The 25142-nt window shown below is 45.9% G+C and overlaps 1 protein-coding gene across 1 annotated transcript in view; it reads right to left on the bottom strand.

Annotated features, from left to right (window-relative positions):
• Nucleotides 1–13185: 13185 nt before the first annotated feature.
• LOC119967948 overlaps nt 13186–25142 on the bottom strand; it is a 60642-nt gene continuing 48685 nt past the window's right edge. The window contains exons 3-4 of the mRNA XM_038801047.1: nt 22980–23189; nt 13186–14823 (exon numbers count right to left, since the gene is read on the bottom strand). Of these exons, the coding sequence (XP_038656975.1) occupies nt 13186–14316 (1131 nt within the window). The 5' untranslated portion in view covers nt 14317–14823; nt 22980–23189. The remainder of the gene's footprint in view (nt 14824–22979; nt 23190–25142) is intronic.

The raw sequence follows: 25142 nt of genomic DNA, 5'->3' as shown, positions 1-25142 counted from the left end.
TGAAATTCAAGTAATAAAATTGGAGATTGAAAGCCAATCTCAGTAATAGTGACCATGAAACTATCATTAATACTCTTTAGGGAAGTAAATCTGTTACTCTTACCTCGTCTACATTTGGCTTCAGACCCACAGCAATGTTGTTGATGCCCTCCCTCTGGAATGGTCTTGTGAGTAACTCAGATCAAGGACAATTAGGGAAGATATTGGCCTTGATGAAATGGCCAAATCACATGAAAGAATAAATATCGTTTTTTAAATGTCTCTTTGTTGTCCTCCCAAGTTCATAGTCAAACCTAGGCTGTAAATCAAGATGATATCAGTCCACACGCCTCATTAGTTTTCAATCTAAACTGCAGTAGTTAACAGAACAGATATAACTCCCGCAAAGCAATTCTAAGTAACATGCAATTGGTTGGTGATCTGAGGTTTTTTCAGAACACTCCAGAAACCTCTGCTGGCTATGATACTTGTGCAGTGCAATTCAATAGCTTCTTCCTGGTTCTACATTGAAACCACTGTCCACTGCCAGCCACCACTTAGCAATCGCTCATGTCAATTTCAACCCCTATTTTTCAATACAGAGCTGCCTGCACATTCATCTGAATGCATAGAAAAGTATCTGTCTGTGCTCACATCCATATCCAAATGCTGTCTTCACCTTCACCTGAAAATCTGCATGAGATATTCCCTCAGTGAAGATTACACAGCCCTTTCGCTATTTGTGGGCTGCGTTCATATCAATTACAATAATCATCGTGAGTCATCCTGTCTCTGTGAACCAGTTTATGTGATTGTCACGAGAACTGAATGTCCATAATCTGCATTAACACTGACAGCATTTCTCAGGTTGCCAGCATTCAAGGACAAAAACAAGCATGAAATTTACACTCCCCATGTGTCCTGGCTGCGAGCCTGATTCCTCCAGCACTGTAGAATGCTGCAGCAATCACGACTGCACAAATGCTGAACCTGGACACATGCGTGGCCATGCAAGTTGTGTGCGCACACCGTCTAGCAATCAGGTTGGCCCTGTGACAAAATGCACCCCCCCCCCCCCCCCCCCCCCCCGGACATTATGTAATTACCCCAATGTTGGAGGGAAATTTAGTGCAGCAATTGTTTGATAAATTGTACCGGAGAGGCTTAAGAACTGAATTTTCCTTTATCATCACCGCAGGAAGTGGGTTACCTAGAGAGGTCCTGCAGCAGTCTAACACTATCTTGACCACCATCTATTTTAATCGCACACACACACAAAAACACAGTGGGCTGGATTCTCCACAAATGCGGCTATGTGCCCATGCTGGCATAAAAACGCTGGTGTTTCACTCTCCAGTTTCCTGAAAAAATAAGGAGCTATTCACTTACCTGCAGGGGGCTAGCAGGGACCCGGGGAGCTTCATGCAGCTTTGGCTGCAGATACGGGCCCCCCCACTTCCTGTTCCGCGTCTGCGCATGTGCACAGTGGTGGCCTCCAGAGGCCATGCCAAGTGCCATGGTGGCCTCCAGTGGCCATGCCAAGTGCCATGGCAGACTTGGACCTGCTGTGGTGATATGCATCACTGTAGATACATAGGTGGTTAATGTAAGTACACGTAGACTAGCTAGACACTAGAGCAAGCACCAGAGACATGACACACAGACACTCAACCAATAAGTCAGTAAGATAGTACACGACCAATGGGCATTCACGATACACACAGAGGTGACACTACCACAGGGGGGCATTACACCAACCTGTATATAAAGGACACAGCACACATAAGCTTCCTCTTTCCAGTGGAGACACTCAGTGAGTACAGACACAGGGTTGATTCAACATCACACCCACCATGTGGATTGTAGCAGACTGGTTCGTCAGTCTGAGTAGCTATAGCAGGATTAACAGTAAAGTCGAACCTAAGTAGGAGAATTGTAAATAGTTCAATAAACGTGTTGAAGTTATCTCCACATCTGAACTTTCCTTTGTCAGAGTGAAAATCAAGGAAGCCGCTTATACTACGCCAAGAACCTTACAAGACATGGTACCAGGAGTGGGGTAACTGTCTCAATCCATATAGCTATAACTCAGCAAACAGTGACAACCAGCAACAATACCCAGGCAAGCTGATCGAGATCCCGGTTCCATAGCGGCTTAAGTGCCATGGCAATCTCCGCGAAAACTGGCGGCCATTCCGGCAAAGATCTTCCTGGTAGCAGCCGACCTAAAAGACATGGCCGATGCTGAAGAGACAGAGCTTCTGCTCACTATTGCCGGTGCCAGAGCAGAAGAAATCTTTAAAACATTCAAGTTCTCCAAAGGGCAAAACAGGAGCGACTTCCAGGCAGTGCTGGACAAATTCAGTAAATACTGCGGAAAACACAATCAAACCAACAGAAAATGGTAAGAGAGGCGCCAGTAATTACCACGAGGCCGAGTTCCCGGAGCAGAGAACGACAATTTTGATCGGCGGCCATCTTAGTAAAGGTACTGCACATGCGCAGTTGCGCGAGAAGCGCACAGAACGGGAAGTTCCGTTTGTGCATGCATGAGAAGCCGCGCATGCGCAATTGCAAAAAAGGCCCCCTAGTACAGGAACAGTGATATGCGCATGCGCAATCGCTTCCTACGACCGATGTCACACGCTTAGTGACGTTAGAGGCCCCGGACCATGCCCACTTAAAGGGTAAATGTCCCAGAAAACTAAAATAAAATTTTTAAGCTGTAAAACGAGATTCTTTCACCTGGAATGACAGCACAATGCCTGAAATTCAACCAGTAGCTGAAAGTAACCTCCGCAGACCCCTGCAACAAGCAGTTAGCACCGCCCATAGAGATGATACAGTCCTATGACACCGACCTTTATTTCTTCTCTGGACGTCACGTGCCCAATGCCAGCTCCGACACGAAAAGTGATGACATGGTCCTAGAAGACTACGACTCAGACGAAGGTTTCATCATTCGAGATGGCGACCCCAGTACCGAATCTGACACAGACGTGGATGTGTTCTTCGGATTTGAGGATCTTCAGCCCAGCATATACGACATCCCGCCTTGTGAGTGCAGGATTATGCTGCGGCCTGACACCACGAGACAGAGAGCGGCACAAGCCCACAGACAGCGGCCTGCTGCCACACAGAGAGTAGTCCACGCACCACAAAGGGTTCCCGACTCCATACAGAGAGTGGTCCACGCACCACAAAGGTTCCCAGCCTCTACACAGGAAGCAATGAAAGACTCAACAGCAAGACAACTGCACGTCTCCACACAAGAAGTGACTCCAGTGTCACAAACCTCCACAGCGAGCTCGTGGACAGACTCCACGATAGAAGAAACGCAAGACTCCACACCGCAGTCCTTGCATGAACAAGAAGTGACTCAAGTGACACAAGCCTCAACAGCGAGCTCATGGAGAGCCTCCACGACAGAAACAACGCAAGCGCAGTCTTTGCATGAACAAGACCCTGAGGGTCTAGCAACATCCTCTGAGCAACCAGCAGCAGATGATGAAAGTCTGCCATGCTCAAGTGAACAACAGAAAGACTATGACAGTCCACCCACATTGTTTGAGCCACCAGAAGAAGACTCTGACAGTCTACCCAGCTCAAGTGAACAACAAGAAGCTACTGAGGCTCTATCCACTGTATGTGCGACAAGTGACGACAGTATCCCACTTCCCATACAAGATGTGCAATGTGACAGACCTCAGCTAGTGTGTACAGAGGCACTCGACGATCACAGTGAGACTACTGGTGACTCCGGTGACACCACATTACTTCAAACCTCATTCGCTCGAACCTCTCCACAAGCAAATGCATTCTTGAATGTTTTGACTCCAGACGTGGAGCATCAAGAAATCTCAGCTGACTCCAGTGAACCTGCTATGACTAAAAAACGGGGAGCATCGACAAACCAAAACTGACTCAGGTGAAACAGACCAGACTCCAGATGGGGAGCAACCAAATGCCAAAGCTGATTCAAGTAGGCCGGACATGACTCCAGACGGGAGTGCCGTGAACTCAGTGACGGCACGCTCAAGGTGACAGCAGATGCCACAAAGGACGCTGACACGAGTAACTGTGTGAAGGGCTCATATTATCCACAGAGTGTGGTCCTTGAGTGCAGCGAACACAACAACAAAACCAACCGACACAACAAGACAACCTATGATAACCATATCAAAGACAACAACACGACGCGTACCAAAGACAACATAGTCGACAGCAAGCACGACAAAGACTTCACGGTACGGCATGGTACAACTCTGCCCATGAGGGACACTATTACTGCTCAGCTCAGTACAATGACATACCACAGCAGGACGATGCATCTTCCCAATTCACGTGTGCTGCACTACCAACAGGCAACCTGGCATTCAGGACAGATGCCATCCAACATCGCTATCACAAGCATCGGAAGAAAAAAAGACTCCAAATCAGACAACAAAGTGATTTGACCACTTCTTGGTTCCTTATGCACAGGGACACTGATGGCGTTCACAAGGACATGCCACCATCAAAATCACCAACTCACCAACCCAACAAGAAAGACATTTGTCCAAGATAATTGATGGGTTTTGGACTCACACATGTGAGTTGGACTTATTGTTTAATGACTGTTATCATATCTTGTAGACAGCATCGCTTATCTACCTGTTTTTTTTTGTTCAATTGCTAAACACTAGAGGGAGCACCAGAGACATGACACAGACACACAACCAATAGGTCAGTAAGATAGGACATGGCCAATAGGCATTCATGATACACACAGAGGTGACACTACCGCTGCATTACACCAACCCATATATAAAGGACACAGCACACATGATCTTCCTCTTTCCAGTGGAGACACTCAGTGAGTACAGACACAGGGTTGATTCAACATCACACCCACCATGTGGATTGTAGCAGACTGGTTTGTCTGTCTGAGTAGCTATAGCAGGATTAACAGTAAAGTCGAACCTAAGTAGGAGAATTGTAAATAGTTCAATAAACGTGTTGAAGTTATCTCCACGTCTGAACTTTCCTTTGTCAGAGTGAACATCAAGGAAGCCACTTATGCTACGCCAAGAGCATAACAAGACACCTGGGACCATCACCAAGAAACAAGGTGCCCGATCGGCCCCGCGCCCCTCTATCGCACCGGCCAAATCGCTGCCCCGGCCACCCATAACTCCCAACCCGGTGCTGGATTCCCCCGCCCCCCACCCGGGCTGCCACGGACTGAGTCCGCAGCCACCGTACAAGAGTCCCAACCGGCCATACCTGGTTAGAACCATGCCTTATGGAAATCGGCCGGTCGGTATTGCAGTATTGCTGGGAGGGCCTCTGGCAATGGCCCCCCAGCCGCCCGGCGTGATTGACGGATGAGCGATTCTCTGGGGGCCGGAGCGGTGCTGGTCGCGATCCAATCGGGAGCGCGGATTCTCCGACCCCATGCCAAACATGATTTTGGAGCGGGTCTGTGGAGAATCCAGCCCAGTATCTTTGCTGTGCACAAGGTGTCTTCCACGACCAGAGAGGGGGTGTCAGGATGCTGCATTTAGGCTTAGCAGAGCATTTCTGAAAGATCACTTTGTGTCCCTGTACAGGTTCGGAGTGTGGAAAAGGGACTGAAGGTATTCCAATATGAAGATTGTAGCGGTGTGCTGTTTTGCTGCTTAATGCCGCCGTGTGGGAAGGGCTCAGCCTGGGCTTTTTGAGTGAGGGGCTGCATGCCACCAATCCCAGGGTGGTATACCTTGAGGGAATCAACACCCAACAGAGACTCAAACAGCTTGTGACGCCATCAGGGAGGCACCCACCCACATTTACACCTTCCCCGCATCATGTCAGATCAACGATATGAGTGACACAAGAAACGGTACGGTAGCATTGTGGATAGCACAATCGCTTCACAGCTCCAGGGTCCCAGGTTCGATTCCCGGCTTGGGTCACTGTCTGTGCGGAGTCTGCACGTTCTCCCAGTGTGTGCATGGATTTCCTCCGGGTGCTCCGGTTTCCTCCCACAGTCCAAAGATGTGCAGGTGAGGTGGATTGGCCATGATAAATTGCCCTCAGTGTCCAAAATTGCCCATAGTGTTGGGTGGGGTTACTGGGTTATGGGGATAGAAGGGGGGGTGGGCTTGGGTAGGGTGCTCTTTCCAAGAGCCGGTGCAGACTCGATGGGCCGAATGGCCTCCTTCTGCATTGTAAATTCTATGAAAAAAATATTGTGAAGTGATCCAGGTATGGTTAGAAACTTGAAGAATGACACTAGGCAGCTGCACAAATCTTGCTGGAGGGAGATATTTTTTGGTGTGTGCCTGTAGACTTTTCCTGCAACAGCAAAGGTGAGGGCAATAGGGCATCTGAGACCTCAATGGATGGTGGGAGCAACAATGTATTTCCAGAACCAATAGGGTCTATGGATTGAGAAATTAACAGAGGAATGATGGAGAAGGAGGATGAATCAAACAGGTACAGAAAGAGAAATAAATAAAGGGAAATAAAGATTGCATGAATAAAGTTCTATTAACTAAAATGAGAGAAAGGAAAATTTAGAAAAACAGTTTTCAATTTGAAATAAAAAAACTCTTTAAGAAGAATTGACTACATGCAGGAATGAGACTAAATAATTTATATTGTTGCCTTGCTGGGCCAGAGCCTGACTGATATTGTCTTAAACATTACCAAATTGTTGAAAGAGTTCTTAAGTAGATAAGTGCAATCCCTAACGTTCTGCCATCAGGTAATGTACAATCAGTATTCAAATGCAGCATGTTCTCAAAAAATAAAGGACACGTTGAGGGTGAGATCTCATTGGTGCAAGGCTCCATGTGAAGCAATGCAAATTGGCAAGCAAGTCAGATCAAATCATAACTCATGCTATGTCTCTTTCTCTTCTGAATTTGCTGCCCAATTTGTGCATCAATGACCCCATTTGTCATGACTGCCACTTATTTTCCAGCAAGAATTTAATCAATGTGGCAAGCAGTAGAATTCATATTCAGTATAAAATTGCAATTGAAATTACAGTTAGCAAACAATGTTGTCTAAATACAACGTTTATTCCATATGGTGGCGGGGTGGTTAGCACTGCTGCCTCACAGCACCAGGGACCCGGGTTCAATTCTGGCCTTGGGTGATTGTCTGTGTAGAGTTTCCGCTTTCTCTCCACGTCTGTGTGGATTTCCTCTGGGTGCTCCGGTTTCTTCCCACAGTTGAAAGATGTACAGGTTAGATGGATTGGTCACACTAAAATTCCCCTTAGTGTCCAGGAATGTGCGGGTAATGTGGGGTTATGGGGATAGAGCGTGTGTGTGGGCCTAGGTATGGTGCTCTTTCAGAGGATCGGTGCAGATTCGATGGGCTGAATGGCCTCCTTTTGCACTGTAGGGATTCTATGGATTCTACGATTTCATGGTGGTATATCAAAGTTTTCTCAGTCCACCATTAACGATGTCACACCAAGTCCCTTAACTGATACTTGTATTTTCTGCAGTTTATATTCAAATAACTTCCACAAGAAATGTTTAAGATCGGCAATTCAGCTGATGCAAAGTAGCAGAAGGCCATATTATGTCATTCAACTGTGGTGCATGCATTGACCTAGGCATGCCATAATGTGCAAACCTTGTGCTGGTACAAAACATCCCAAATGAAACATGTAATAGCTGCTTTGCTTTATTATGTGTTACAAACCCCCACAAGACCACAGGGACGACCGGATTGATCTTCCCTCAGGGCTCATGAAGTACCAGCTCCCCTGCTAACTTGTTAATTCCCCAGTCCAGAAAGAAGCCGACATCTCAGGATGCTCCCGGCTGGGACTTGGCCTGTTGTTTAGTTACTGTATTTCCTAGCTGTAAATATGGAGTACCTACTTTTGACTCACCTTTTCAGGACTCCTCATTGACCATAATATTTTCTAAGATATCTTACTTTAAAATCTACTGTTACTCTTCACTAGAATTCAAAAGTGCCGGAAAACGAACCAACGAAAGTGTCAAAAATTAACATTTCCCAAAGACATATTGGGCAGATTTCCCCTGATAATAAACATTGGGTGAGATTCCCTCTGCTGGAGGTAAATCGCTACGAAGCAATTCGGTATCCCTCGCCATGCAAATTTATACGCTTAATTGAGCAAGCAGTCGAATAGTGAAATCCCGTGGCTGGTCACTTTGATTTGATTTATTATTGTCACATGTATTAGTACACAGTGAAAAGTATTATTTCTTGCATGCTATACAGACAATGCATACCGTACATAGGGAAGGAAGTAGAGACTACAGAATATAATGTCCAGTCATAGCAAGGGTGTAGAGAAAAGATCAACGTAATACGAGGTAAGTCCATTCAAAAGCCTGATGGAAGCAGGGAAGAAGCTGTTCTTGGGTCAGTTGGTACGTGACCTCAAACCTTTGTACCCTTTTCCTGACAGAAATTGTAGACAACGGCCATGGATGGGAAGTTGGATTGTATGATGGACTGGGCTACATTCATGACCTTTTGTAGTTTCCTGCAATCTTGGGCAGAGTAGGATCCATACCAAGCTGTGATACAACCTGAAAGAATGTTTTATATGGTGCGTCTGTAAAGGTTGGTGAGAATCGTAGCTGGCATGCCAAATTTCCTTAGTCTTCTGAGAAAGTAGAGTCGTTGTCGGCTTCCTTAACTATGGTGTCGGCATGGGGAGACCAGGACAGGCTGTTGGTGATTTGGACATCTAAAAACTTGAAGCTCTCGAACCTTTCTACTTCGTTCCCATTGATGTAGACAGGGGCATGTTCTCCACTACCCTTTCTGAAGTTGATGACAATCTCCTTCATTTTGTTGACATTGAGGGAGAGATTATTGTCGTCGCACCAATTCACCAGTTTCTCTACCTCATTCTTGTACTCTGTCTCGTGATTGTTTGACATCCGACCCACTACTACAATGGTGACACCAGCAAATTAAAAAATTGAGTTGGAGGGGAATTTGCCACACAGTCATAGGTGTACAAGGATTATAGTAGGGGGCTGAAGACACAGCCTTGTGGGGCACTGGTGTTGAGGATGATTGAGGAGGAGGTGTTGTTGCCTCTCCTTACTGATTGTAGTCTGTGAGTTAGGAAGTTCAGGATCCAGTCACAGAAGGATGAACCGAGGCCCCGGCCATGGAGTTTGGAGATGAGTTTCGAAGGAATAATGGTGTTGAAGGCTGAGCTTTAGTCAATAAATAGGAGTCTGACATAGGTGTCTTTGTTATCTAGGTGTTTCAGGATTGAGTGCAGGGCCAGGGAGATGGCGTCTGCTGTTCATCTGTTGCAGTGGTAGGCAAACTGTAATGGATCAAGGCGATCAGGAGGCTGGAGCTGATTCGTGCCATGACTAACCTTTTGAAGCAGTTCATAATGGTGGATGTGAGAGCCACTGGACGATAGCTGCTAGGCCTTTCTTTGGTACAGGGTTGATAGTTGACGTCTTGAAGCAGATAGGGACCTCAGATTGTTGTAGAGAGGTTAAAGGTGTCTGTGAATACTCCCGCCAGGTGATCCACGCAAGACCTGAGTGCTCATCCGGGTACCTCATCCGGGCAAGTGGCTTTCCGTGGGTTGACCTTCGAGAAGGCTGATCTGACATCTGCAATAGTGACCTCAGATACAAGCTCATCCGAGGCTTCTGGGGTAAAGGGCGTGCTCTCCATGACCTTTTGCTCAAAGCGTGAATAGATGCGTTGAGCTCATCAGGGAGGGGTGTGTTGGAGCCGGTGATTTTACATGCCTTCATCTTGTAGCCTTTTATGTCTTGCAGACCTTGCCATAGTCGGCGGGGGTCCTTGTGACTAGCCTGGGACTCGAGCTTGGCATCTTTGATGTCCTTAGATGATATCTGGCTTTTGTATAAGTCAGGGTAGCCTGACTTAAATGCCTCAGACCTAGACTTCAGCAAGCAGTGGATATCCCTGTTCATCCAGGGTTTCCGGTTGGGAAACACGCGGATTTGCTTCTTTGGCACAGAGTCTTCTACACACTTACTAATGAAGTCAGTTACTGTAGTGGCGTACTCGTTCAGGCTGAGTTTTTAAATACTGACCAGTCCACTGACTCTAAGCAGTCCCTTAGGAGATCATCCGATTCCTCAGACCAACATGGCACGACTTTCTTTGACGGATTCTCCCGCTTCAGTTTTTGCTTATGAGCAGGAGCACAGCCTTGTGGTCAGATTTGCCAAAGTGTGGGCCGGCGAAGAGCGGTAGGCATGTTTGATATTTGAGTAGCAGTGGTCCAGGATGTTTGGGCCTCTGGTGGAACAGGTGACGTGTTGGTGGTAATTTGGTAGTACGCTCTTGAGCTTGGCCTGATTGAAGTCCCCGGTCACGATAAACAAGGCCTCAGGGATGTTTCATTTCAAGGCTCTTTGTATATTTCGTCCAGCGTGATTTTCATGTCCATATGGGATGGGATGTAAATTTCCATCAGGATAACAGATCTGAACTGCGGAAGCTAGTAGGGGCGGCATTTTAGCACCAGGTTAATGAGGTTCTCCACTCTGGTCGGTGTGTGGATGGAGGATTTGTTGCCTTGCTTGCGTTTCCTGTGTCGGTAGATGGGTCTGCGTGGTTGAGTGTTCCGGGTCGCTGTCGGGCTTCGGTTTGGCTTCACAGGTCGGTGGATGTCCAGACCACGCTCCAGCGTGGATGAGTCGAAGGCCAGTAAATGGATGACGTCTCTAGGGTCACAGTTGCAGATGAGACGATGACCGGGTCCGTGTGTTGGGGTCTGCAGAGGCCTTTCCGGATCTCTAAGCCTGCAAGTAAATTTTAAAAAGCAGTATTAGTGATTGTTAGGCTGTGAGAGTTGATTTTTAGGAGTGTGGGGCGACTGTAGAGGGGGGGGGGGGGGGGGGGGGGGAGAGGACGGAGTGCTTGCGGCCTGCGGGAGTTTCCAGCTCTGGGTCAGAGGGGTTGGGAGCTGCGGCTGGGGGGAGTGGACTCCAGCCACTGGGATGCTTGTCTGGTGTTGGAGACCAGCAGAGTGAAGGCCTTGGCTTCGAGGGTGTTTTCCTGGTCTCTGGCAGCCAGTGAAGGGGAATCCCCTGGCCTGGGCCTGCAGCGACAGCTGGTCCCACGTGGTCGGCTGGTCCAGGTCGATTTCAGGTTATAAGTTTCAGCTGTCTCCAGGGTCTGAAGGATCGCCAAATCTGGAAATGATTGAATACACCCCCATCACAAATCAGCCCCCCCCTCCTCGAGTTTTCTGTGTTTCCCCCTTCCCCCAAATACTGGGGTGACTTGACCCCCATCCCACCCCAGGGACTGTCTAACTAGGGAGACCCCCACAGGGACCACTAAATAGGGAGAGCCCCCATCGGGACCCGCTAAATAGAAACACCCCCATCGGATCACCTAAATAGGGAGACCCCCCAGGGACCACAAAAAAGGACCCCCCCCCAGGGACCCCAGAAAGAGGGCGACACCCCACAACAACCCCCTAACTAAATGGACTTCCCAGAGATCCTCTAACTAAAGAGACTCCCACAGGGACCTTCTAAACATAATTGGGGGGTAGGGGGCTGCAGTGGGGCTGGAACTGGGTCTGGTTGGAGAAAGGTAGTGCATTGTGGGGGAGAGGGTGGCCTACGGATGGACTTTGGGGACAACTCCCACAAGGAGATACCCCTTTGGCCCACGGCAAGGTCCACTATGTCAGGTTCATGTTTTGCGATGCCGGTAACGAATCCCGCCCACGTGATTCCTGGCCCAGAGGACCGGTGAAATGTGAGGGCCCAGAGACTCTGGTGCCGGATCCATTAAGTGGATATAAAGGGGTCATTAGGACCCATTTGTATCCATTAGCATCCTCCTGCTGATGTGCGGGCGAGAACCGCAATCCCGCCATCAGCGGGAAGCCGGAACATAGCGCTTGGTTCGGCATCCGCCGTAGACCTCCATTTGGGCCACATATCTGCTTCTCCGCTCGATCACGATCCATGTTGCTGCCGTCACGGGGCAGAGGATCCAAGCCATGTCTACTCAGAGCTGCTCAGCTTCAGCTATTTCCAATTCCACCTGAGACAAACAGAAATTTTGTGTACATTCATTTATCCTTGCAATGTAAGTGTATAAATAGTGACTCTCAATATAGTCTAATTACCTGTTGAACTTTGATGGTGCTCATCTTACTTCTAAGACGACAGGCTGAAGGTTCAAGTTCCACTACAGACTGAAGTGTATAACAGAAATTCTTTTGGGTATTTGATCTAATTTCTATGGAAAGGATTTAATTTCTAAAGAAACATATTTAAGTGTTAGAATATTAAAATAAAGTGCATTTATGCAAGATTTTGATGATGGATATAGATGTTTAACAAAAAGCTGATTGATCTGGGCTTTAAAATTGCTTCCCCAAAAGCCACAAACTTCAAATAGCCTGGGTGGGTATACAGCAGCTCCCACCTGCCCACGGCTTAAGGACCAGCAGGCTATGGTCTAACCGGTTATGGTCGAGCAGGTTATGTTCTAATAGGTTATGGTCTAGCAGGTTTTGGTCTGGCAGGTTATGGTCCAGCAGGTTATGTCCTAACTGGCTATGGTCGACCATATTTTGGTCTTGCAGATTATGGTCTGGCAGGTTATGGTCCAACAGGTGATGGTCTAACAGGTTTTGGTCGAGCAGGTTATGGTCTGGCAGGTTATGGTCTAGCAGGTTATGGTCTGGCAAGTTATGGTCTCGCAAGTTATGTCCTAACTGGCTATGGTCGACCATATTTTGGTCTTGCAGATTATGGTCTGGCAGGTTATGGTCTAGCAGGTTATGGTCTAGCAGGTTATGGTCTAGCAGGTTTTGGTCGAGCAGGTTATGGTCTGGCATGTTATGGTCTGGCAGGTTTTGGTCGAGCAGGTTTTGGTCTGGCAGGTTATGGTCCAGCAGGTTATGGTCCAGCAGGTTTTGGTCTGGCAGGTTATGGTCCAGCAGGTTATGTCCTAACTGGCTATGGTCGACCATATTTTGGTCTTGCAGATTATGGTCTGGCAGGTTATGGTCTAACAGGTTATGGTCTGGCAAGTTATGGTCTCGCAAGTTATGTCCTAACTGGCTATGGTCGACCATATTTTGGTCTTGCAGATTATGGTCTGGCAGGTTATGGTCTAACAGGTTTTGTTCGAGCAGGTTTTGGTTGAGTAGGTTTTGGTCGAGCAGGTTATGGTCGAGCAGGTTTTGGTCTCGCAGGTTATGGTCTAACAGGTTTTGTACAACAGGTTATTGTCCAGCTGGTTATGGTCTGGCAGGTTTTGGTCTGGCACGTTATGGCCAAGCAGATTTTGGTCGAGCATGTTTTGGTCTGGTAGGTTTTGGTCGATCAGGTTATGGTCGAGCGGGTTTTGATCGAGCAGGTTATGGTCCAGCAGGTTATGGTTGAGCAGGTTATGGTCCAGCAGGTTATGGTCCAGCAGGTTATGGTCCAGCAGGTTATGGTCCAGCAGGTTATGGTCCAGCAGGTTTTGGTCGAGCAGGTTATGGTCCAGCAGGTTATGGTCCAGCAGGTTATGGTCTAGCAGGTTTTGGTCGAGCAGGTTATGGTCCAGCAGGTTATGGTCCAGCAGGTTATGGTCTAGCAGGTTATGGTCCAGCAGGTTATGGTCCAGCAGGTTATGGTCCAGCAGGTTATGGTCTAGCAGGTTATGGTCCAGCAGGTTATGGTCCAGCAGGTTATGGTCCAGCAGGTTATGATCCAGCAGGTTTTGGTCCAGCAGGTTTTGGTCCAGCAGGTTTTGGTCCAGCAGGTTTTGATCGAGCAGGTTATGGTCCAGCAGGTTATGGTCCAGCAGGTTATGGTCCAGCAGGTTATGGTCCAGCAGGTTATGGTCCAGCAGGTTTTGGTCGAGCAGGTTATGGTCCAGCAGGTTATGGTCCAGCAGGTTATGGTCCAGCAGGTTATGGTCGAGCAGGTTATGGTCCAGCAGGTTATGGTCGAGCAGGTTATGGTCCAGCAGGTTATGGTCGAGCAGGTTATGGTCCAGCAGGTTATGGTCCAGCAGGTTTTGGTCTAGCAGGTTATGGTCCAGCAGGTTTTGGTCCAGCAGGTTATGGTCCAGCAGGTTATGGTCCAGCAGGTTTTGGTCTAGCAGGTTTTGATCGAGCAGGTTATGGTCCAGCAGGTTATGGTCCAGCAGGTTTTGGTCTAGCAGGTTATGGTCCAGCAGGTTATGGTCCAGCAGGTTATGGTCCAGCAGGTTTTGGTCCAGCAGGTTATGGTCCAGCAGGTTATGGTCCAGCAGGTTTTGGTCCAGCAGGTTATGGTCTAGCAGGTTATGGTCCAGCAGGTTTTGGTCTAGCAGGTTTTGGTCTAGCAGGTTATGGTCCAGCATGTTTTGGTTCAGCAGTTTTAATCCAGCAGTTTTTGTGGGAGCAGATTTTGCCTTCAGACTGCAATCATAGAGGGGACAATTTTAACCAATGCCGTCTATCAGGAAACGGACAGAATCAGGTACAACACTGGTTTTACTCAAAACAGTGAAGAATAACATTGGGTGGAATTTTAACCTTGCACTCTGCCCAATCCTCTAAGTTTCCTAGCAGTGAGTTTGGTTGAAAAGGACCCCAGAGATGGAGAGTGAACCACATGTATAATTCTAAGATATCCCATTTTCTCGTAATAAAAATAGAATTTTACTTCTTCGGTCACCATGAATGAACTCACAAGCTTGTGGCATGAACTTTTACTCTGAATTGTTCTTTTGCAAAGATTTGTAAGCTTTTGGGGAATCCACAGCCGCATTTTTGAAGCTTTTCTGAGTTTCTCGGTTAAAACATATGCGTATTGCAGAAATGGTGGGGCTTGCACTGCTGAATTCCATTCCTCAGTTACCTTCTTCCTGTTAAGCAAGGAGGAGAATAAGGTTCCTTCTTGAACAACATACCAAAAAGTCTCTTTTTCGCTGATGTCATGTCCCACCACCCAACAACCTCACAGCTAGCTTTATTTCAAAAACAGGCAAGCGACACAGTTCTGAAATTCTATGTCTTGCTGCGTTTTTTTCATACCAAGTGTTGCAACATTGAATGTAATAATCCATGAAAGCATGATAATTAGGTTGCAGCTCATCTATGAATAATGCATGGTTCCATCTTCAGCTAACTTCATGTTTAAAGCAGTTTTGATGTAGTCATCCTGACATTAAGATTTTAAAATATTTCATGCTGCAGGCATATATGAAAGTACACAGTTAATGTCACTGCAGCAATGAATTATTCTTAATGTTAAAGGTCAGTCTGTGTAATTTTCTTGTCAAAGTGTATTAGGATTGTAATAGTTACACTTGGTTTTCTTTGTCTCAGTAATTCAATGATCATTTAGAAATTGTTTGTCAGTTAATGCATATAATATTAGGCCTTTGTTGTATTCTGCTCACTTATTTAACAACATTCCTGATGTAATGCTAGCATCATAAACAAGATATAACATTGCACAGCCTTCAATGTGACACAACTAATGGAAATGTTATTAAACGTTATGACAATCTGTGAAGTGCACAGGATAAAACAAACAAAAGATTACAAAGACTAGTCAGGTCATTTTCATCTTTGTCATTGAAAATAACCAGCCCAACATTGGAGGTACTTTTCAGAATTGTTTACATTCATGCAGAATGCTATTCATCTAGAGGAAGACAATCAAGAGAATAGTTTGTACTTTCCCCAACATCCTCATTAAACTGACTGTTCACTATCCTCTGAAGTTCAGAACTATCGAGGGCTGCGAATGCTCCATTGTTGAGTTTCATAAGTGCTGGGAGAGACACAGATCTTTTTGGTCTCTAAGTGAATGGAGGGATAATAATAATAATTACTTATTGTCACAAGTAGACTTCAATGAAGTTACTGTGAAAAGCCTCTAGTCGCCACATTCCGGCACCTGTTCAGGAATTGAACCTGTGCTGCTGGCCTTGTTCTGCATTGCAAGCCAGCTGTTTAGCCTGCTGTGCTAAACCAGCCCCTGATGTAGGGTTGGTGAAGTCGCGTTGAGGTAGAAGATTGGCCATGATTGTTTTACAGGGCAAAGAAGGGTTGAGGGATCAGATTATCTGCTCCCACTCATATTTCTTAACTCTTTGCATACTGCGCATTTGCAATCAGCATTGGTATTTCGCCCGTCAGTGTTCACTTCTTAGGCAGCTGTCTGAAGGTTTTATTTTAAGAAAAATGCATTGACAATAAACCATGTGGAACTATTGCAGCAATTGTAAAATAAATGGCTGAGTTTCACAGTTGCCACAAAGGTTCCAGAACGCCTTTGTGATAGTAGAAACAAAAAACAAGTGGTGGGATTCTTTGCTCCTAAGACCGTTGAGGCCAGGGCAGGATTTGTGGGTTTCCACGGCCCCTGGACCGATACAGCGACTGATAAGGGGCTAGCACCAACGCCACATGGAACACAATCAATTCCAATAAAAACTGTGCCGGATTCGCCGGATTCGCGATTGACACTCAGGAGGCCGACAAGCTGCAGCCACATAACACACAGTTCACTCTCCACACGCACCATGCCAGCCAAGAAGATGGCATTGATTGCACTGGAGCACACCCATATGACTGATGGGTAAGGAGGGGCCAGAGGGCACTGATGTGGACAGTTTGGGGGGACACCCATACAACCCATGACCTTAATTTCACAGTAGGCAGTTAGCAACATCTTTCAGGCTGTGGCAATGGTGTTCTGTGCCAGTCCACTCTGACCCCACAGCCCATTGCCTGGCCAACTCCCGCTACTCCCCTGGCAGCTTGCCACTGCCACCCGGCGAACCAGGGATTGGGCTCAGGTTGTCCTGCCCTTATGAAGTAGGTTGAGGGTCGTCTCGCAGAACCCCTAACAGGAAGCTGCGGCATTGGGGGGTGTCCGGAGGCTATGGTAGGGGATCCAGAGATTGGGGAGATCAAGGCCCCGTTTAAAAAGGGCATTTGAAAATGCGATAAATGTAGCCCCAGCTAAACACACCCAAAATTTAACTTTTTTTTCCCTTTAAACTGAGCCCGAAGTTCCTGTCTGTTTGTGGTGAAATTTATATCTTAACATAAGTTCCGACATTTAAAACGATAATGATGTTTAAAATGGAATGACAATTCCATGCCATTTTCTAAATGGTAGCTTAGTTCAACTGAGTTCACAATTAGAGTCACCATTATAGATAAGGGGCTGGATTCTCCATTTTGTGACAATAATGATTATTATTATTAAGTCCCCCACGCCAGCATGAAAATGGTGCCGTTTCACGATGGAAAAATTGTCGAGAAACAGTCATCGATTCACCGTTCCGGGAGGGGGAGGGTGGCTAGCAGCCAGGCAGCGTAGGGCTCCCAGCTCTAGCTGCTGATACGGCTACAGAATTGCCGGGTCCATGGGCGCGCATGCACACGCCGGCGGCCTGCAGCAACCACGCTGTGCTTCATGGCGGATGCCGCTCGCGGACCCAGCTTGCAAAATAGTTCCCTGTTTCGGCCGGCTTGCACGCCCTGGACCGCCCCACCACAGTTCCCCAGCCCCAAATATGTCCACCCCCGGCCACAGACCGGCCCTCCCCTGACTGTGACGGCACTGACTAAGTCTGCAGCCGCCATGCCGAGTTCCCGACGGGTAAGATCACACGTGTCACACGCCGTCGGGAACTCGGCTGGTCGGGGGCGGAGCATCGGGGGAGGGGGGCCCTCAGGCAATGACCTGAGGTCATGGATACGTTGCACGCTGTACCTTGGAGGGGTGGAGCATCGCGGAAGTGGCGCGACCCCGATTCTGTCTCGGATTTGGATTCTCCGGCCCGTCGCCGAACGCGATTTTGCCGTCGGTGACCGGAGAATCCCGCCGAGGATATAAAAGCAACGGAAAATGTACAGAATAGATTTATAGAAGTCAATAGGAGTCAGGGAGAAAGAGTCTTCACTGTCCGAAGCTATACCCAGCACAAGGGGAGATGGTTGTGGTTGTTGGATCTTATTAGCCCCAAGATATTGCAGTAGAAGTTCCTCAGCTCAGTTTCCTTGGCCCAACCATCCAGTTATTTCAGCAATGACATTTCATCCAACATTAGGACATAAATGGAGATGTTCGTTGATGATTGGACAATGTTCGCTGCCAGTAACAACTCTTCATATACTGAAGCAATTCATGCTCGCATGGAGCAAGATCTAAGCACCATTCAAGCTTTGGCTGATGAGTGGCACAAATGTTACTTGCCACTTAAGTGCTATGAAATGATCATCTTCAACAAGAAAGAATCTAACCAAATTCTCACAATTTTCAACATGCATTACCATCACTGCATCTCCCAAAATCAACATCCTGGGTGTCCCCATTAACTAGAAGTTTAACTGGTCTGGCTATCTAAATACCATGACCAGAGGAGCTGGTCAGAAGTTGATAATTCTAACTAACTCATACCCTGCTATCAAAGCCAGTCTACCATCTACGAGACGCAAGTCAGGAATGTAATGGAATATTCTCCACTTGCCTGGATGAGTGCAGGTCCAACAACACTCCAGTGAGGCACCATTCAGGACAAAGCAACCTTCTTGAGAGGCACCTCTTAAACACTCACTGCCTTAAACATTCACTCCCTCCATCACCAATGCATAGAGACACAATATCTACAAGACGCACTGCAATAACACACCAAGGCTCCTTTGATAGTACCTTATAATTATGGAGCAAGAGGGGAGATTAAACTATTTGATTCATTGACGATTACGGGGCTACCTGCCAGAGAGCTTCAAGTCTATGAAGGGTTGTCATAGATATACAACAATAAATGAATTAATATTACATTAATTCCCCTCTTTTTAGAGAAAAAGGCCACCATCTATTTAAATGGCATTATTCAGAAATAAAAGCTGGGATTGGTTTCTACATTTCATATTCGTGAACAAAATTGTTCTGTGCATTTCTGTTCTCTGTTTATCTTAAGATGAGAGGAAGATTTTTTGCTGTCATTAGCTGCTAATTCTTGATGGTGATTTTCCTTGGGTTTTTAAACCTGTCTATTTATTCCATTTATTGGATAGTTTACTTGTTGAAGATGGGTGGTGGGGTGAGGCAGGGTGAGGGTACTGTGAAGTTCGGATGCAAATCTGCAAGAAAGTAGGTATCAGAGACAATGAATTCAGTTTCCCAACTTGTTGTCCCCATGAACAAATGAGGAAGACATTTTTTTGGTAGCTGGCTAAGTATCAGAGTGTACTCTTCTACTGCTCTTTATCAGTGGAACCAATGATCCAGTGGAACTATTTCTCTTCTACACCATCACTGGTGCACTATTATACCTTTGGACATAGGTTGCAAAGGTTGTTTCAGGACTGTCTGTTTAATTAAGGGTAAACTGGAGTGCTGAAGGGGTCACATGACCTGCTTCGCATTTTTCCCAACAACAAGCTTAGGTGGTTTGTTTGTTAAAGGTTAAAGAGGAGCCCAGGCTAACCTACTGGGAAGAAATTGTGAGATAGTCACATCTGGACATAGCAATATCTGGGCAGCTGTGCTGACAGTGGATAGTCTATTTGGTCTGAATTTTCATGTAGATGGAAGAATACCCAGGAGAGGCCTGAATCTAGAAGATAGCCTCTACTATTTTCACAGGGGGATTGTGGGAATGGAATAGGGGCAGGTTCTAAATAGCTCATTCCTGGTTCATGGATGCAGCTGCCCATATAAACCAGGAGCTGCTTCCACTCATGTGATTTTAGTACGGTGAAATGAGTTGTGTACAGATTAGACCTGACCGGAACAGATCTGAACATTGTGGATTTGTTTGGATAATAAGGACACTCTTTTTGAGAGATCAGTTCTTTGGATATGTCCCATGGACACCTTTGGAAGAGGTCAGATATCCTTTGAGTGAAGTAAGTCACCCTCTGGAATAGGTGAGGTGTCCTTTGGGATTGTTAATGTCGACATGATTGTGCACAAAAAGTGCAGAAACTCACTGGAATTGTCCATGCTGTCACATAACTGTCAAGCTATCAAATAAGTCCCGAGGGGTCAGAGAACTATCTAAGCTATCAAAGAATAGTTCAAGCTGTCAAAGAACTGTCGAACAGTCAAAGAACAGTCCAAACTGCTAAAGAAACGACAAAAGCCATTGGATCTGTCAAAGTCGTTAAGAGATTCAACCCTGCTGGGTTCCATTTTGTTAAGTGTGGAGTTAAAAAAAATAATTCATGCCTGACATTTCACTCTGTCTGTTGACATAAGCCTGAGGACTATCATTTTACAATTTGTGTGGCATGACTGATTTTACATCCTAATATTATTACAGTGGGGCACATGTTAAGTGAGCAATTTGGTTGACAACTCCCTGATGATAGAAGATAAATATTTGTTTACGTGAGAGATTAATTGAATGAATTTCAATATATTAAATGTTTTTTTTAATCAATGAAATATGTTTTCAAATAGTGACATAATCAATTAATGTAGAATGTTCTTTATGTCAGCATGCCTCCTAAGATTTTTCCATGGTGGGGACCTGGTGAGTTGGCATGGAGAGGGTAAGGGCAAAGGGTTTTGGTGGGTACATGAGTTAGCACTAAGTTCTCATTGGAGCTACAATAGGAAATGAGGATGTGAAGGATATGATTTGGCAAAGAGAATATGAGACCCATTGCGAGGAATTGCAGATCATTGTGTGTTCGTACCATTGGGATGGGTGCAGGGCCATAGGAGGCTATGTATGAGGAACATTTGGGAGGGTGAGGGGTTGAAGGGTGAGGGCTGGTAGACTGTTTTCTGTTTTGTTCATTGTTGAAAATAAATTCAATGAAGTGCTGGATCAGAGCAGACCTTTCGCTCATTTGCTTCGGCATACAGCAGCCTCCGGATTTGTTCTGCTAATCTTGGATCTCGATGTTTAATCCAGCTCACCCTCCTGGAATGAAAATTCAATATTCTGGGCCCAGGTCAGGTTGGCAGAGCTGGGAAATTCCCCATTTCTGTGCTCCTCATGTGGGAGTGAAGATTGGGGTCATAGTCTTCAAGCCAGAGGGAGATGTTACGAATATCAGGGGCTGAATTCTCCAATTTGGAGACTATGTCCCCATGCCAGCGTGGGAACGGTGGAAAACTGGTGCAAAACGGCCACCGATTCCCCGTTTTGCTGGAGGCTAACAGGATGGCAGCATAGGGCACCCGGCTCTAGCCGCCGATACGCCCCGGAGAATTGCCGGTGCGTGGCCGCGCATGCCTGCCAATCAGGAAAAGACCATTTATTCCAACTTTTTACTTCCTGTCTGCTAACCAGCTTTCTATCCATCTTAAGACACGACCCATAATCCCATGCACTTTAACTTTACATAGTAATCTGCTATGTGAGACCTTGTCGAAAGCCTTCTGAAAGTCTAAATAAACAACATCCACCGGTATTCCTTAGCCATTTGTTTGTTCCCTGTTATGAATTTTCCCATTTATTGATCTTTTTCTTCACTTACCCATAGAAACGTTTACAATCATTTTTTAAGTTGCCCGTTAGTTTACTTTCAAATTGTATTTGCCCTTCTTAATCAATCCCTTGGACTGCCTTTGCTGAATTTTAAGCTGTTCCAATCCTCAGGTCTTTTGTTTTTTTCTTGCTAATTTGTATGCCTCGTCTTTGAAACTAACACTCTCTCTAATTTCCCCTGTAAGCCACGGTTTGGCCACAGTTCTCTTTCTACTCTTGCGCCAAATAGGAATAAACAACTTTTGGAGTTTACCCATTCGTTCCTTGAATGCCTGCCTTTGCCTGTCTACTGTCCTTCCTTTCAGTAATGTTTCCCAGTCGGTCATTGCCAGCTCATGCCTCATACCATCATTGAGGTTCAGCACCTTGGTCTCAGAATCAACTGCCTCACTAACTAATAATGTTTATTTTCACAAGGAGGCTTACATTAACACTGCAATGAAGTTACTATGAAAAGCCCCCAGTCGCCACATTCCGGTGCCTGTTCGGGTACACAGAGGGAGAATTTCAGAATGTCCAATTCACCTAACAGCACGTCTTCCGGGACTTGTGGGAGGAAACCAGAGCACCCGGAGGAAACCCATGCAGACACAGGGAGAGCGTGCAGACTCCACACAGACAGTGACCCAAGCCAGGAATTGAACTTGGGGCCCTGGAGCTGTGAAGCCACAATGCTAACCACTGTGCTACTGTGCTGTCCAACTATTCACCTTGATAAAGAATTCGACCATATTATGGTCACTCATTCCAAGGGTTCTCTCACAACTAGATTGACAACTAATCCTTTTTCATTGCACAACACCCAGTCCAACCTTCACCATGAAGGTCCATTTAGGGATGAGAAACTATCCAGCTGGAAAAGAAAAAAGGAAACAAGCCATTGGGAGCTAAGAATATCTTTTTGAGGAAGTGCGTGTTCCTGGAGAACAAAATGTTCACTTAAGGGACAAAGTAATGTATGCAGCAGGGTATTTTCTGTTGTTTTAAAAGTTAAATGGGGGATCCTATCTGTAGTTTGAGTGTAAGTTGCCTACTGAACAGTGTTTAGAGACTGCTACTTTGGTTTGTTTATTACAGTAAAAGTTGTGCAACTTTTACTCTTGTGTGATCTTTTCAGTCAAGCTCTGAAATTAAAATATACTTATAAAAACTATCCAGCTCCATAGGAATTATAACACATAACACATTGAAGTTTCACTCTTATAGGACACTGCCTGCAGAAACAGCATACCACTCACTCACAATGGGAGTCAGATTTTGTTGGGCACAGTGGTAATGTTTGAGGTGCTCAGAGACTTCAGTCATGTTAGTTACTGTGCTTGATTCAATGGCTGCGTACAACCAAAGATAAAGATCAATATGGACACAAGACCAGTCATTATGAAACAGATTATATCACCTGAAAAAGTGGCCTTCACCCTTTTAAGAAAATCAATGGTGCAGTTGAGCAAGCATCTTCCATTTGTCATGATTTTTACTTTCTAATCCACATAGTAGGAACATTCACTAGCTAAGCGGCTCATGATGAATTAAGCGTCTTGTGGCCTTACCTCCCTTTGAAGGTACTGCCCTGGGGGTGTCGTGTAAATTTCTTGCCTTTTTTCTTATTGATTCAGACCAAGATGAGATGATATGACATGGCTCCACTGCCTCTTGCATTAAATATTTCCTCTGCTCTGGCACCATCATAGAAACTGGCACCACAGAGAATATAGTTGTAAAGTTTGAAGAAGAGACACTGTATGAATAACAATCCAGCACTGTGGAAGAAAGAAAGATGCAAGATTTGGATTTGTTTATTGTCACGTGTACCGAGATACAGTGAAAAGTATTTTTCTGCGTGCAGCTCAAACAGATCTTTTAGTACATGAAAAGAAAATAATAAGATCTGGCAGACTCTGCATTCACCCTGCATATTAGATGTAAGTTCCCAATAAATGACGCTTGCCTTATTCAATAATGAACTGCAGACTGGCTCACCTAGCATATTCTGCTGCCGGGAGCCTCTAAGAATCTGAGTGCACGATTGAATTTCAGGGATTTCAGGAAAGTTGATGACTAACTGTTTAAAAACACCAAAAACATGAGCATGGTATTGGTCACTGTTCCTGGAGGCTGTGTCTAGGAAACGTATTCAGCATCTGTTAAAGGCAGAGGGTGGCGTACGATGTTCATTGTGAGGCCCAGCTGAAAGCCATTTCTCTATTTGATGGCAAAAAATTGTTGAGTCGAAGAATACCTCGATTTCTGATAATTCTCTGGAGGCTGAAATGGAGGAAATGAGCAGGAGAAAAAATACATCCTTTTCCAATCGGATGGAACAAATTTACATACCATACTAACATAAGAACAAAACAAATGGAAAAACCCAGCATGTCAGGCAGCATCTGTGGAGAGAAATAAGTGTATCTCTCAGGTCAATGACCTTCCATTAGCATGGTATTATTATATACTATACGGTCTGGCGATGACACTCCAAGGTGGTTAAGCATATAAACATCAGGTACATTTCTTCTCAGACCTGGAAGCAGTGCAAGGAAAAAAAAATCAACAACCTGACCCAGACTCAAATTTATGGCTCTATAGTCATTAGCTTCATTGTCATGTACAGCTTTACTGTCACATTATATTCCTTTCCAGTTCAGTCACTGCAACACCATAAAGTGGCTGGCCTTCAGCTGCCAGCTCAAAACTCTGCCACTGCATTGTTCACACTATCAATGTCCTGCACACACCCAATAATTCTTCACAGCAACAAACCATCAATCCTCATACACAGATGATCATAACTCTTCAACATCTGACTAACTAACTAATTCCCAGTCCTCTTGCACAAAATATCAGAGAAGAGGCCCCATTTGAGGGAGAGGTTTCTTCATTCAACACCACGGTCCCATTATTTTCAAGAAGTGCGATTTCAGAGAGGGAGGTAGGAGTTATGATTCAGAAATTGGAAGGACTGGTTTTCCAGAAGGCCATGGAGTTTTAATTCCAAGGCACGTTTAAATTTTTGTTTTCAGGTGTCCCACCCAATAACCAACCTCGATTACAAGGCCACAACACACAATCATGTAGACATGGCAGTAGTGGTGAGGGATGACATCAATGACTGGAGGGGTTGGGGTGAGTAAAGGGTAGTTTGGGATTGGTGATTGGGGGGTGGTGAGAAGGTGTTTTAGAATATAATTGTAGCTGAGGGGTGAGGTTTGTTATCACAGGTTGGAGTTGACATGGTAGGATTGTGGGGAAATCCCAATGGGTATTTCAAGGCACGTGGCATATCACAAGAGGAAAATGCTGGTGATCAGACAAGATGAAAGAGCATAGAGTGGTGAGAGAAGGCAACATAGGGAAATCCGAATCAGTCTGAAAAGATAATAGATCATGGGGGGTGTGGTGGGGCACTTGTCTGGAAAGATAATAGATCATGAGGTATCAGGCAAGGGAGCTGGATGGATGGCAGAGAGATTGTGGGGAACAGATAAGAATGCAGAAGGTGGAGAGATCAGACTGAAATGGCAGGCTATCAGTGAATGCAAGCGATCAGGGGAGAACAATTCACACGAGACGATTAGTAGAAGTGAACAGTGGTTTTAATAAGCTAGATCTGTGCCTGCCTGTGACTGCTCTGTACTGAGTGCTGCCTACAGGTTGCAGATCTATATACCTCCCCCAAGGGGGCGGAGCCATAGGCAGAGCCCACAAGGGCATCA

Source organism: Scyliorhinus canicula, chromosome 6 (assembly GCF_902713615.1).
Source record: "Scyliorhinus canicula chromosome 6, sScyCan1.1, whole genome shotgun sequence".
Lineage (NCBI taxonomy): Eukaryota > Metazoa > Chordata > Chondrichthyes > Carcharhiniformes > Scyliorhinidae > Scyliorhinus > Scyliorhinus canicula.
The sequence above is the reverse complement of the archived record's forward strand: the minus strand, read 5'-3'. Positions and strand labels throughout refer to the sequence as shown.